Here is a 15,001-nt window from a genome sequence, read left to right as displayed (position 1 = left end):
AGCATACTATGAGGTAATTGGACAGGTGAACTGACTTAAAAAGTTCATATCCGGTTTAAAGGTGGTTAACAGTATTGATAAATCACTAAAGTTATACTGCGACAATGAACCCGCAGTGATGTACGCTCACAACAATCGGTCAAGTGGTGCTGCCAAACACAGTGACATAAAGTACTATGCTGTGAGGGACAAAGTCTGGGATCAAAAAATCAGCCTCGAGCACATTAGAACAGAAAGGATGCTCATGGATCTACTCACGAAAGACCTACCACCTAACGTGTTAAAGGTCGACATGGGTTTACGGGAAGCCTTATGAATCATGCGGTGATCGTTTTGAGCCTTATTATACTATCATTTTAAGTCAAATTCATAAAAGATATTGCAGTTAACAGCTAATCCATAAGTAAATTATTTATTATATAAATTTCTATTGTTTACGTCATGTATATAGTGATGGGTAATGCGGGACGATAACAGGTAATATGCATGGAAAATATTTCATATTTATCATGGATACAAAATAATCTTAGGATATACGTGTGGATATGCAGTACCCGTTGTGTTCGCCGTGCCGATTGTCATCTCTGCTCCCGGGCATGTATTGGCATGGAATGGAAGCGGACGGAATCATCACGGTCACATGGTGCCGTGGACGTTTTACTCTAGCTCCAATTGCAAAGTTCTGCTCTGTTTTCTTTTTTTTTTTATTATGGCATCCGCAATTCCTATATTGTATCAAATATCAAGTACAAAGCCATTTTTTAGAATGTACTTACGTTTTGAAATACGGCAGTGCCTCATTTGGAACCGAGGACTTCCCGATAGTTGCACTCCCTACCGTTCTATAATTTATATCGTTTTGGTCAAAAATACATGGATAAACTTTTTAAGATACTAGGATATTATGCGTGCATCGCAACAAAATTTTATTAAAGAAAATTCATGTTCTTATCATTATTGTTTTTTACTAGCTGAATGTGCTTTGTAAAAAATAAAAATATATTATGTTATTTCTAGAATAAATAGAAAATTATTTTTATGAAATATGTGATCATCTTTTTTTACGTAGAATATCTATATTATTTTGATTTTATGTGAATATCCATCACTGCCACCACCACTAGAGGCTTTTGTAGCAGTAAACATATATTATCTCTTAATTGTTACTGACATAATGGCATATTAGTCCTAGTCATTTTTTGTCTTGCTACGGAGAGGATAGAGTCAGTGAGGTGGATATCTGATTCACCGCTGCCACGACCACCTTTTATTTTATACAAGTATATATTTAGTTTGAAATCTCTAAGACAACATGTTTAGTGTTTCCTAATAAGTATTTTAATAAAACTAAATATTTGTTTGTTTTAAATTTATTTAGTATAAAATTATAGTTAAATATATTTTTGAAGACCATATCGTTGTCTGAAACAATGAAAATAATCAACCTGGAGGTGGTACATCATATCTACATGAACATACTAAAAACTCTTACATTCTAAATAGACCTTAAAAGTTGAGTACTTTTTTTTTGGGCTCTCCCGAAAAGTTGAGCGACTCGGGTTCAAAAGCATTTTTGGATTAACTTATTTGGGATTATTAGTAATCCCTCCGCCCTAAATGTTTGACGCCGTTAATTTTTTATACACGTTTGAACATTCGTCTTATTAAAAAAAATTTAAAATATGTAAAGCTATATATATATGCATAAAAATATACTCAACAATAAATAAAATAGTATAACAATAATTAATAATTTTAATTTTTTAAATAAGACGAATGGTTATACATGTATAAAAAAATCAATAACATAATTTATAATTTATGGACGGAGCCACGGAGGTAGTATCTATGAAGGGCTCGTATGCAGATTTACATTATTCGGCCCGGTCATAGATCGTTACGCACGCCTCCTGTGCGAGTGCGAAGGAACATATCATGTCAGTCTATTGGGCTGTTGGCCCATAAAATAAGCTAGTACTAGGTCCTAACGGGCCTGATACAATCGGCCTACTACCTATCTGGCTCTGTGGGCTGCTGCGGTTACCGTGCCCTCCGTGAGGCACGGTTTCGGTAAGCCGCGGTAACCGAGTTTAAATTTGAAAAGATTTAAAAAAATTAAAAAAATTTAATAAAAAAATAGATGTTGTATATATTGATATATAATATAGTTTTGTCAAAGAAATTTATGAAAAAAATATATTTCTGGCATAATTAAAAATCATAAACGAGAATTTTAAGAAACAAAATTAAAAAAATATCCTATTGCAAATAATATTTCATAGGAAGATGGTTAAGAATATTTTGTTGTTAAGTGATTATTAATTTACACTAGACATTAGGTACATAATGTTGAAATACAAATATACAACGATGGATATATGAAAAATATGTATGGAGAAAAATTATACGTGCACGTTAGTAATAATTGGTAGTAGGTATAGTTGTGACACATCAATCAAAATGAAATTGTTACTTGTTATCGGTGTGAATTATTTGGTGAAAGGTGATATGAGTAATATGACAATGTATGTTTGTATGTTGCAATACCAGGAATTTAGAAAAGGTCATATGAAAATTTTCTTGTTTTCCCTAAAACATGTTGTATTTTCCTATGTCACAACTCATAAATATATTCACAAAATATTTTTCTTTTTTCCATGTATTTTAAAATATTTTTTAATGTTTTTTTATTTGACACATACCTACGGTTTTCTCGCGGTAACCGCGGTTTCGGCTGTAAAAACCACGCGGGAAACCACGGTTTCCGCCGCTCTCATGCGCCGTTTCAGCTCGTACTTACTGCAGTTACCGCGCGGTAACCGTAGTCATCGCGCGGTTTTGAATTCAAATTTTTTGTTTTCAAATTCGTTGTGGTTTTTTGCGATTTTTACGGTTACCTTGCGAAATCCGCGGGAGCGCGGTACCGCGGTTTTCGCGGGAAAAACGGTAAAGGGAACCTGGTCTAAACATCGTTTTTATTTAGATTCATAGTCCTATAAAAAAAGGTCAAATATCATCATAAATATCTATATTAAAACAGAAGAAGTATATCACTAAGCCACATCTATATAATTGGAGGTGAACTCGACGAATGGATTAAAATAAAAGATTAAATCAACTTACCGTGATATATCAAGTCAAGTTCGAGAGGGACTCGACAAATGGAGTAAGAATAAAAGACGAAGACAAATCTTTTCTGATGCTAATTAATGGTAGGGATGGAAGAAAGGACGGATGACTCTGTTGTTAAGAGTAAATGCATAAAAGAGAAAGGATATTATGCTGTTGGGGCATTTAACTTTTTACCTATATTAAAAATATTTATAATAGATTTATTATTGGACTCACATATCATAGACTCATAAAAATCTATATATTATAAATAGCGAGTGACAAATCAGTTTTAGCCACTCGCAAGAGCGGCAAAAAGTTAAATTTCTCTGTGCTGCCACAGCAACAACAATTTTCCACGGCCAACTAGACCTACACACGTGAACCGGCGGCATTGCACGGTGCAAATGCGAAGAAGCTACCGCAGCATAGGCCGGAAAATAAAAACCTGTCCGGACTGGACAAGAAAAGTATTAGTATTTAGTAGGATAAACCGAGGCTCCTGCACCTATCCGTTGGAGTAATTAACAACACTAATTGTCACATGCACAGATGCAGACACGGGTATAGGTATACGTAGTCTCAATGTATAGTTTTATGACACAGTTATCAATAATGTAAACTAGTTAACTGAGCCAAATAAATTTTATGAGATGAAACTCCTCTCTCATCTTATAATACCCTATCATTTAATGATCTTATCAAATTAGAAATTTTACTGATATGATATTATATTTAATATATATATGATATCTTATGAAACATGTACGGAGAGTAACGTTATCAACCTCTTCCCAGGAACATGCACGGCGTGGAGCTGCGGGCCGCAGAAGGCTGGAAACCAAGTGGAGGTATAGAAGAGTCGTCTCTGCAGCTCCGTGTGCCTGCTGGATCGACCTTGGCCTGTGCTGCACGTACGTATGCCGCAGCATTATTGAATACTCTATTGACACATTGTACATTTGCACTCTCACCTTGTTTTTGTTTTTCTTACTATTATTCCTTCGGCCTTTTTTTATTCGGTAAAGTTACCTTTTTGATCCAACATTTAATTACATGTTTCATTAAAAAATATTTTTTTTATAATTATTAGTTGTTTTAATTTAATTTATCACTAAAGAGCCTTTAAGAATAATTTATAGTTTTATATGTTCGTAAAGTTTAGATAAGATAAATGGTTAAATACATATTCAAATGTTAATGACGTTAAATAAAAAAAATTAGAGGATCAGTGTACTAGTTGCAAATACTGTTATGCTAGACGACGAACATGCATGGCCCGTTTATTTAGATGTGCTGCCATCTCTCGTCGTTTCTAGCGAAAGTTAAAATCTTGATAATGGGCATGGTTTTATCTTATCTTAGTCTACATAAGTTCATTGTTTTGTCTTCTTAATATGGACAATACAAGCCTACAACAATCGCTCGGATGAAAAATCAAGGGTGGCGAGAGTAACTAACACTTGTTATTCCATTTGCTGGTTGCAATTAAGTTTCGATCCGGTAAGAACTACTCCGTCCTCCCCAAAACAAACCAATATTTCACAAATTTTATGATTAATATTTTTATTTTTATTAAATGATAAATAATGAATAGTACTTTACGTGTGACTTTTTTTAAATTTTTTTTAAAAAATTTAAATAAGACGGATGAACAAACGTTGGACATGGAAACCGAAAGATTGATTTGTTTTGGAACGGAGAAGGAGTAAAATAACTTTCCAGTCACAATTACCAAAAGAACATGTACGGAGGTCACAAATATTTTCACTTCTACTTGTAATCTTGTACGAACTATTTGTTGTGGTATTGTTATGGTCTTTGTGGGGCTTTCAAATAATTTTTTAATTTGTGCTTATAAGATGAAGACACGTGGTCGATGCATCAATAAATATATTTGGTGGAACTTTTACATTGATAGTCTTAACGATAAATGTAATTTAAAAAAAATCCACGAAAACATTTGAAACCGGAGTGAGTATTCTGCCATAGGTTTGTTATTTCTATCACAAATAAGGCGATAGGTAGAACTATGCCCCCTACATTATTACATATTCATTGAATATTACCGTGAATCTAAAGGAGTGATTTTACAAATATAAAATGTGAGTTTATTCATAAATATATACAAAACATATCGAATGCTTCGGACCGATCCATCTTCAATTTTACGTTGAGACTACTCCGCACATTCCAAAATACAATTATTTTTATGTTTTATTCTAAAATAGACTAACATTCGGCTGTTAAGATATACTTCTTCCGTTATAAAATAATGCTATTTGTACCACTCACCATTCGTTTGAGTAAAAACTATTTCTTCACCTACATAGTCATTTCAACTTATCACAACTATTATCCATTTAATTTTCTCACTAAATATAGAAATGATTACCAATGGCAGATGTATATTTAAAATAAATATGAGATGGAGATATTATATGAATACAAACTAAATACAGTACAAAACACAATCAATAAATCAAGTAAAAAATACATCTGAGATAGTAAATATCTTTGAAAATAAAACAACAATCTTTGCACTATATGTAATTCATTAGACAGTAAAACATAATGGTAAACCTATCGATTTTAAAAAATAGTTAATTTAGGAAACATAAGTAGTACTTAAGTAGTCCCTCCATAATATATGGCATAGTCACTTTTTCTTTCTCCAATAATATAAGTGTGCATATAAGTATACATTAACTAGCATATTTTTTATCGTCAAAACATCCAACCACATTATATTATATGCATGCATACATGCACCTAGATAATCTAAATGAGAATGTAGTTATAACTCTTTGATCCTTAAGTTAGTGGCCGTGCCTTATATTATGAAATAAAGGAAGTAATCAACAATCTTTAAAAATTCATATTAGTATATGAGAAGACATATATCACTAATAAATAACTAAGCATGTCCAGATTATGTAGAAGAAGCTTGTCGGGTTGAGCAAATTTATTCTCTGATGACACATGGCATGATACATCTTCTTATCTTCATTAAAATCAAGTCATTAAAAAATTATTTTATCAATTTAGTACAATACGAAATCAAGTCATTCATGGTTCATCCTAATGCAAATCATATATGCTAACCAATAAGACTTTTAACCTATATTATTGTTACCGATATAAGCGTTCCTAATCTATAATATTATATATGGAAAAATAATATGCTTATATTTAATTATTTTTAAAACAATCTTCACAAGTTTAAAATTATCAATAGCAACAGGAGTCTGGAGATGTAAAACAACACACGTCGGAGATCTTTTAAAAAATAGAGTAATTAGGCCTTGTTTAGATCCTAAACATTGGGATAAGAAAATGACAACTTTTGTCATTTTGAAGCATTTTTGGTAAAATGGATCTAAACACTAGGGTAAGAAAATGATAATTTTGCATTTAACATTTGGTAGTGTGGACTAGTAAATTTCGCCAAAAAATACATAGGGACACGGACCACCTCTCACTTTTGAAAAAAAATAGCAACTTTTGTATGCCTCTAAACATCTAAACACCAACTTGCAAAATATAATGTCAAAACTTTTACCACCAAAATTTTTACTATTTGTCATTTCAAATACATGTGCACAGGGTCTTAGAGTGAGAATTTTTTAAAAATAGAGAAACATGGTAGAACTGATATAGGTACCGGGTACGTTTTAACCGTGCATTGTGGGGATGGGTTGGCATGCATGTGTTGTGCGGCGATGGGATCCCCATTCACCGGGGGAGAAAAGAACCTTTTCTGATATTTTTCTTCAGAAAATGTCATCGGTCAACCACGATCACGAAGAGGAAAAGAAAAAAAAAAACCACACTGCCCAGGCATCCCACTATCCCAGCCACCTCGCGAAATCCTCAACTCCTCTCGTAGAATTCTTTTTTTCCTCTGACTGATTGGTGTCTGGGACGTGGAGCCCATGGCATACGGGGCCCACCGTACGTACGGGTGTATGAGTACGTGCAGGCGTATACGTATAAGCATACACGCATCCCGCTGCGTGCAAAGAGGTCGGCCCCCACGTGGCCCTCCCGGCTCGGGCCTCGTTTTCGCAGCAGCCCATGGAGAAATCGAAAAAAAGTCGCAGAAATGGCGCTAAATCAGAGTAAAGCTAGCCGCTGGCCGCAGCGCAGCGCCGCGCAGACACAGCCAAGCACGCACCACCACCACCTCCTCCTCTTCCTCCGCGCAGAGCGCGCTCTCTCTCCGTGCAGCGGTGGTACTCTAGGCTGCTGCTGCTACTGAGCCTAGCCATCTCTGTCTCTCCTCCTCCTCTTCGAAGAGTTCTTGGCTTGTTCGTCCGCGTCGTCGCTGCTGCTGCTCGTGCAGTAGAGGGATCAAGAACAGGAGAAGGGTCCAGTGGCGGAGGCAAATCAGTCACGTCGCCCGGAGATCATCTAGCTGGTCTACGAGGTGAGCTAGATCCTGAGGCGGGTACATTGGTGGCGTGTTCCGGCTAAGAAGGAAGAGAGAGAGAGGGAGGGATGGGGGAGAAGGTGAGTGAGGCGGCGGGGGGAGTGGAGGATCAGGACGGCGGCCAGGGGGCGGTGGCGGGGCTCGATGGGATTCAGTACTGCCCCGAGCATCCATACCGGCCTGGCGCGGCGGCGGCGGCGGTGGCGGGTGGAGGGATATGCGCCTTCTGCCTGCAGGAGAAGCTGGGGAGGCTGGTGTCCTCGTCCAAGTCCAGCCCGTTCTTCCTCCTCGGCGGCCACCCTCCGCCTTCCGCCTCGCCGTCGTCGCCGCCGTCGTTCCGCCGCTCGTCGGCGGACCCCCCGCCGCCGCTCCACTCCTCGGCGGCCTCGCGGAGGCTGATCCCTTTCAGCAGGAAGAAGACTTTCTCGTCTTCGTCGTCCTCGTCTTCCTCTGCGTCGGTGGCTCTGGCTGGCGGTGGGCTCAAGCGAAGCAAGTCGGTGGCGCCGCGGCCCGAGGAGCACTACTCGTCGTCGGCGTCGTCCGTGACGGCCGAGAGCCCGCGGAAGAAGAGCTTCTGGTCCTTCTTCTACCTCTCTTCCTCGTCGCCGTACATGCACCAGGCCGCCACCTCCACATCGTACACCAACGGTGGCGCCGCCGCGAGGAGGAAGTCGGTGTCCGTGGCGTCGGCGGCGTGGGCCTCCAGGGGTGCCTCCGCTCCGGGCGCGCACGAACAGCAGCAGCCGCGGGCGGCGACGTCGTCGGTGTCGGGGCGGAGGCTCGAGGCCATCGGCGAGCCGGAGAGCCCGAGCCAGGTGTCCTCGTCCTCGTCGTTCGGGCGGAAGGTGGCTCGGTCGCGCTCCGTCGGGTGCGGCAGCCGCAGCTTCTCCGGCGATTTCCTGGAGCGCATCTCCAACGGCTTCGGCGACTGCACGCTCCGGCGCGTCGAGTCCCAGCGCGAGCCCAAGCCCAACAAGATGCGCGCGCTCGGCCACCTGGGCGGCGGCGGCGACGGCGACGATGACGAAGACGACGACGACGTGTACCATCACCAGCACCGGATCAAGTGCGCCGGGTTCTTCGGCGGCATGGGCCCCACGCCCTCCTACTGGCTCTCCGCGGCGGAGGGCGCGGCCGCATCCGGTGGCGGCGCGAGGAAGTCGGGCGGCCGGAGCCACCGGAGCTGGGCGTGGGCGGCGCTGGCCAGCCCAATGAGAGCGCTGAGGCCGACGAGCTCCACCACCTCCACGAAGACCATCACGGTCGTTCCTTCCAGCCACGTGGTCGCGCACAGCAACGGCAGCACGCCGGCGGCGGCATTGTCCATATCATCGCCGGTGCCACCGTCGTCGACGGCGGCGGCGGGGACGGATTAAAAAGACGCGCGGCGCGGCCGGTTAATTACCCCCCTCTCTTCCCGCCTCTTCTCGAGCCGTATACATTTCCTCATTTGCCGCCTTCTTTTCTTTCTTTCGCGTTCCCTCGTCTGTAATTTCAAGATCGAACAAACTGCTCATAGGATGAAATGTGCTGTGGATTCCGGGTTGATTTTGCTGTCAAATCTATTCGATTCGTTTCTCAAAATCGCCATCCATTTCGTAGCTCAATGCCGAGTAATAATCCACCGAAAAAAGACCCCATTTCCATCAGATTTTTCAGATTTGTACGTGTGCAAAATCGCAAACCTCAGTGTGCCATTCAACTCGAGTCATTGATGTGTCCAAGTTCAACCATCCGTTTTTAAGTTCACCATTAACTTTACTACACCATTCTTGGGTGGGTAGTTGGGGGGATGGAAGAACCGGAAGGATGAACCCGGCCAAGAATTGTTACTGCCAGGCAGGGAGGGGGCCATCGGTGACAGTGTGACCATTTTGTCAGTTCAGTAGGTGGCCAGCTTAACGCAAACCCTACCTGCAAGTACAAGCACAGTTTGACCACGCGTTGGCAACCGCAATAACACGGGCCGCCCCCCCTCCCCCGCCCCCGCGCCACGCTGCAAACGCAGCCCGTGACCCTGACCTGGCGCCGCCCGCTGCAGCTTTCTCGCTGAGCCAGCACGAACCTCAAGGCCGCCCGCTGCCGGCCACGCCATGGCGACACCGCTGCTGCTGCTGCTGCCGGTGGACGGGCGACGATGACGGCGACCCGGTAATAACGAAAGGTGACCGGGAAAGGTGCAGTGTCTGACGACGACGACGATGGCGAAAGATGAGTACGTGTAATTGGGTCATTGGTCGCGGTGAAAAAGAAGGGCTTCACCATCTCGGTCCGCAGCACGGTCGGGTCAGTCAGGCAAAGCGACCAAGGCCAGAAACACTGTAGACACGTACATGGAGACACCTGTATCGGTGTCGCTGTGTGTGTGGCTGGCCATGGCAGCTAGCTGGGCACTGTGCATCACGACGACCACGACGACGACGAGACGCCGACGAGACATGGGACGCCGCAGTGGACTGTTCCGAGAGGAGAGAGAGCGACCTTTCTTCTAACTACTGCTGCTACAAGTCCGAATTCAATTCAATTCCAATCGTTGGCCTCGTCGTCGTCGTCCATGCGTGCATTGCATTGCATTGCATGCATGCACGTTGCACGGGCACGCCCCATCCCCATGGCTGGGCTCCATGGGGTCGCGTGCGGTATCACTGGCTTATCATTCTTCGAAAGGGGCCCTCCCTGAGTACCTGAATACCAGTACACCGTTACACACACCAAACTGCTTTCACGGATCTTGTCTCGGCGAGCCAACCCAACGCCCTCAGTGTTTCTTTTTTTCTTTTTGTTGTTGTGGTTGTTTATGCCTTTGCAGTTGCAATTTTGCAATGGAGGTGACGATATTTCGTGTTTGATCGCGACGTGGCACGTCTCAGAGACGGAGGCAACGACAGATCAGTCGAATAATTAACTTAATCACTCACTCACTCAGCTGTGTGCTATGATGAGATGAGGCTGGAGCTGGATCGGAGCATCGGCGCACAGCGTTGGCATCGATGGATGGATCAACGGCGAGACCGTCCTGGCCGGATGCCGACTGGTAGTAGTACTTGCAGCGGGAGGGGGTAGCAGTAGTAGTAGTCCATTGCCATGAGCTTCGCTGGGGTTGCCGGGTTGGGTTGGGGGTGGGCACGTGATGGCGCTCTGGCCGCCGCTGCCGCGACGGGCCCGATGCATATGCAGCAGATATGCTCCCCTTTGTCCCGTTCTCGTTCCACGCTTCCTTTTCCGCTCCTCCCTCCCGTCGTCTCAAGCTCATCAAGCCTCGATCGCCATTGATGATTGAGGATGACTCATCTACTACTACTACTACTACTACTACACAACCGTTTGCTCCTCCGGTGCAAAGCATGATGCATAGGTGCCGGCAATGGCGTGCAGTTAATTTGTTTGCAGATAGTAGCCATATGGCTCCGGACCTCCGGTGGTCACTTTTGCAGCTTACTACTTTCCCGGTCTAGGATATAAACATTTATGGAGTTAGGCATAAAAATTAAGAAAATACTTTCTCCGTCAAAAAAAACAACCATATAAGATGAGATTTGATTCATTCTCAAACTACGAAAAACAAGAAATAATAGAAAAAACGTGAATGTTTGAGAAGAAAACACAAATAAGAAAACTAAATAGAAAAATGTTTATGATGTGTTTAAATGACACAGATATGTGTAAGAATAACATTATTTTAGTAGGACGGAGTAAGGCCCGTTTTGCCTACTCGATACACTCGTTTTTCATGCGCACGTATCCCGAACTAAACGGTGCATTTTTTATGAAAATTTTATGTAGGAAAGTTACTTAAAAAAATCAGATTAATCTATTTTTCTATTTTTTATAGTTAATAATTAATTAATAATCTATTAATCTATTACCACGTTTTTCACGTTTGTTACTAATCCAGCTGCCGAACGTAGCTTAAGAGCAAGTTCAATAGTATAGCCAACTACTAGCTCTAATTCATCTAACCAATCTAATAGTCAATTCATACAATAACTACATATAAAACATATACTAGCATGTTTCACCTATCATACACATATTATGTCTTGGAGTCCATGCCACAGCTAGCTACAAATCTGTAGCTCACTGTTCTTCTCTCTACTCTCTTATCTCCTTAAAATATTTTTATAGCTGACTTATAGTCTGCTATTGCACCTGCTTTAAGGGGTGTTTAGATGGGGCTAAAATTTTACATGTCACATCGAATGTTTAGACACTAATTTAAAGTATTAAATATAGACTAATAAAAAAACTAATTTCATAAATGAGAGTTAATCCACAAGACGAATTTTTTAAGTCTAATTAATTCATAATTAACAAATATTTATAGTAGCATGACATAAGCTAATTATGGATTAATTGGGCTCAATAGATTCGTCTTACGAATTAGTTCAAGGTTATAGAATGAGTTTTATAATTAATCTATATTTAATTTGTATTTAAATATCCAATGTGGCATGGACTATAAATAAGTCCATGTTTCTCAAAAATACATGATGTGATTAATGGAGACCATCATATCGACTGATGGAAGCTGCAGCTCAGCAGCGAGCAGTCGAGCTGATCCAGGCCGCCAGGTGGAAACAACGACGGCCACGCCATTAAAGCAAAGACTAATAATATAATCAACAAGTTAGCTATAAAACTTAGTTTTTTTTACTCATTCATGATCATTAATATGGAACCCACATGTTACTCTCATAGTTCTTGGTTCTTTTGTAACCGAGCTGACTATAAACTTACATCCCGTTTCTTCTCTCTCATCTTCTTTTTCCTCCATATAAACATTTGCTATTATACTTACTCTTATAGCAGATACAATAGTAGAGTATAAGCTAACTATAAACATATTTAAAGAGATAACAAGGGAGAGAAGAGAGTGTGCTACTAATTTATAGGTAGCTATAGTACGAGCTCTAAGACACTATATGTGTACGACATATGTGACTATGTATTGATGTTTTGTAGACAACTATTGTATAAATTGACTATAGATAAATTAGAGGCACTAGTTGGCTACTACCTCCGTCCCATAATAACTTCATTTTCGTTTTTCCATGTTCAACGTTTGATCATTCGTTTTATTTAAAAAATTATAAAAAACTTAAAAAAATTATTTACGTATAAAGTACTATTTATGTTTTATTATCTGCTACCTCCGTCCCAAAATAAGATCATTTTTAGTTTTTTATATAATATTTTGACTCTTTGTCTTATTTAAATTTTTTTTGTGATTAATATTTTTATTCTTACTAGATAAAACATAAATAGTACTTTATCCATGACTAATTTTTTTTAAAGTTTTTTATAAATTTTTCAAATAAGACGAATGGTCAAACGTTGGACACAGAAAAACGAAAAATGAAGTTATTATGGGACAGAGGCAGTAGTAAGAATAAAAATATTAATCACAAAAAATTTCAAATAAGACGAATAGTCAAAATATTGTATCAAAAAAATTAAAAAACGATCTTATTTCAGACGAAGGCAGTATACTACTACCTTTGTACCATAATAACCTCATTTTTCGTTTTTCCGTATCAAACGTTTGACCATTCGTCTTATTTAAAAAAATTGTGCAAAAACCTAAAAACATTAGTCACGTATAAAGTACTATTCATATTTTATCATCTAGTAATAATAAAAATATTAATCGTAAAAAATTTCAAACAAAATGAATGGTCAAACGTTGGACACATAAAAATGAAAAGTGAGATTATTATTAAAGTTGCTCTTAAACAGCCTGACTCTGTAGCACAGTCTCAGTCTCAGGCAGAAACTACGACTAGCCCCCAAAAATCCTGATTACTGGTGCATTTTAGATTTTCGCGAGGCGGACAGGTCGACAGCAGGAGGACAAGCTGGTGTGGCTTTTGAAGCCACTGCCAAGGGAGAAAGAAAACCGGTCTTTGCTGCCTCCATCGGGAAGCTCACTCACCACCTCATCCGCCGTGCGTGCAGCTCAGATTCTTCCCGATTCCGAGCCTCCTCCCCCCCGTTCCAACCCCAGCCTGGAGCTCGAGCGAAGAAACGGATGGATGGACATGGACGGGAGGCGGGAGCAGCTGCTGCTACTATTTGTCACGTAGTAGTAGCACACCCCACGTACACAGGCTGCGCCAGCTTTGAGGCCTTTGACCAGCCAAACCGCACGGCACGACCCCCCATCATTGTTGTTGCTAACACAACGCTGGGGGATCATCCAACCTTGCACTTGCAAACACGTTCGCGTCCGTGCCGTGCCTGCCATGACCAGTCGCACCACAATTATTTCCCCCGCTGCTAGTTTCCCGAACGAATCCACCACCCCGGGCACCGTGTCATCAATCATTTGCTTGCCGATCCGCGTGTGCCGCCGCACAGGCACGGACTGCCGCACGGCCCGTCCCCCTCCCGTGTTGGCTTCTGGACGCCGAGGCAGGCGCGGCCCGGCCAGCGAGCCCTCCCCGTCGTTTGCCTTGCGTGCGTGCGTGCATCGTGTCGTGTTGGTCACTGGGACGGCAGCCGGTCGCCCGGCGATTGACACGCCACTCACCCGTGTCGTCGACTGTCCTCTAGTGTCACCTTCTCCTCCTCCTCCCTTGGCTGCAACTGCAAGGGTAGTAGTAGTAGGGCCGTGGGGTCATGTGTGCGAAGCTTGTCACAGCTCGCGCGGGATTGCAGGTGGGTGGTGCTCCGAGCCCCCCTGGATAATACTCCAGTTTTCGTCTCCAACTGGGTGGAAATGCACAGAGCAAAAGTAGCTGGTTGTTTTTATCCTCGAGTGAACCAAAGGCGAATGCTGATAGGCCGAGCACGCCGTAGCGTAGCACGCACCTGGCTCAGTCCCAGTTTTTGTCACCATGCAAGAATCCATCGTTGTACGTCAACACACGGCCATGTGTGTGTAGTATAACTGCATAAGAGCCTCGAGAGCAGAGGAAGGGAATGCCTTGCTTGCATTGTACAGATGGAGAGGTGACCAGATCAAGCTAACCTGTGGTTCAAGAGGGGGGAAGTTAAGATAGATCAGGGCACAGTTATTGAAGGGGTTGCTTGAGGGGAACATGCACGGTAGGAGTGCCCATCGCCATATGGACCTTTCTTTTTTATCCTCATCTTCGCATTGCCCTGGGCTAACAATCAATAGAAAATGCTTTAGGATTCTCCGGCCAGTGAGCTCAGATGCAGTCTCACATGCAGCGACCATATTTATTTGGGAGTGTGGTATTGACCAAAGGAATGGTCCCCCCGAACGAGTACTGTTTTGTTGCAATGTAGTAGTAACAGCAGATCAAGACGATGCAGCCATGTAGCTGTGGTTGTAGCCTTGCAGAATATTACATGTGTACCTGATGCCAATTGATGCGTTGCTATAGCAGCAGTACAAGCAGGATAGACCCATCACCCATGTGCCCTTCTTGCCTAAAAGCGTGAACAGAAACAATCAAACAGCAGTTTCAGGGTAAAAAGGAAAAAGCCAGA

General features: G+C 42.2%; 1 protein-coding gene across 1 annotated transcript; it reads left to right on the top strand.

The window, feature by feature from the left end:
- The first annotated feature begins 7,223 nt into the window (after nt 1–7,223).
- Nucleotides 7,224–9,091, top strand: LOC121053560. Its single transcript, XM_040521012.1, has one exon. The coding sequence runs from the start codon at nt 7,612–7,614 to the stop codon at nt 8,917–8,919; it is 1,308 nt and encodes a 435-aa protein (XP_040376946.1). The 5' UTR covers nt 7,224–7,611; the 3' UTR covers nt 8,920–9,091.
- Nucleotides 9,092–15,001: the final 5,910 nt, after the last annotated feature.

The sequence above is a fragment of the Oryza brachyantha genome, chromosome 2 (assembly GCF_000231095.2).
Source record: "Oryza brachyantha chromosome 2, ObraRS2, whole genome shotgun sequence".
NCBI lineage: Eukaryota > Viridiplantae > Streptophyta > Magnoliopsida > Poales > Poaceae > Oryza > Oryza brachyantha.
The sequence above is the reverse complement of the archived record's forward strand: the minus strand, read 5'-3'. Positions and strand labels throughout refer to the sequence as shown.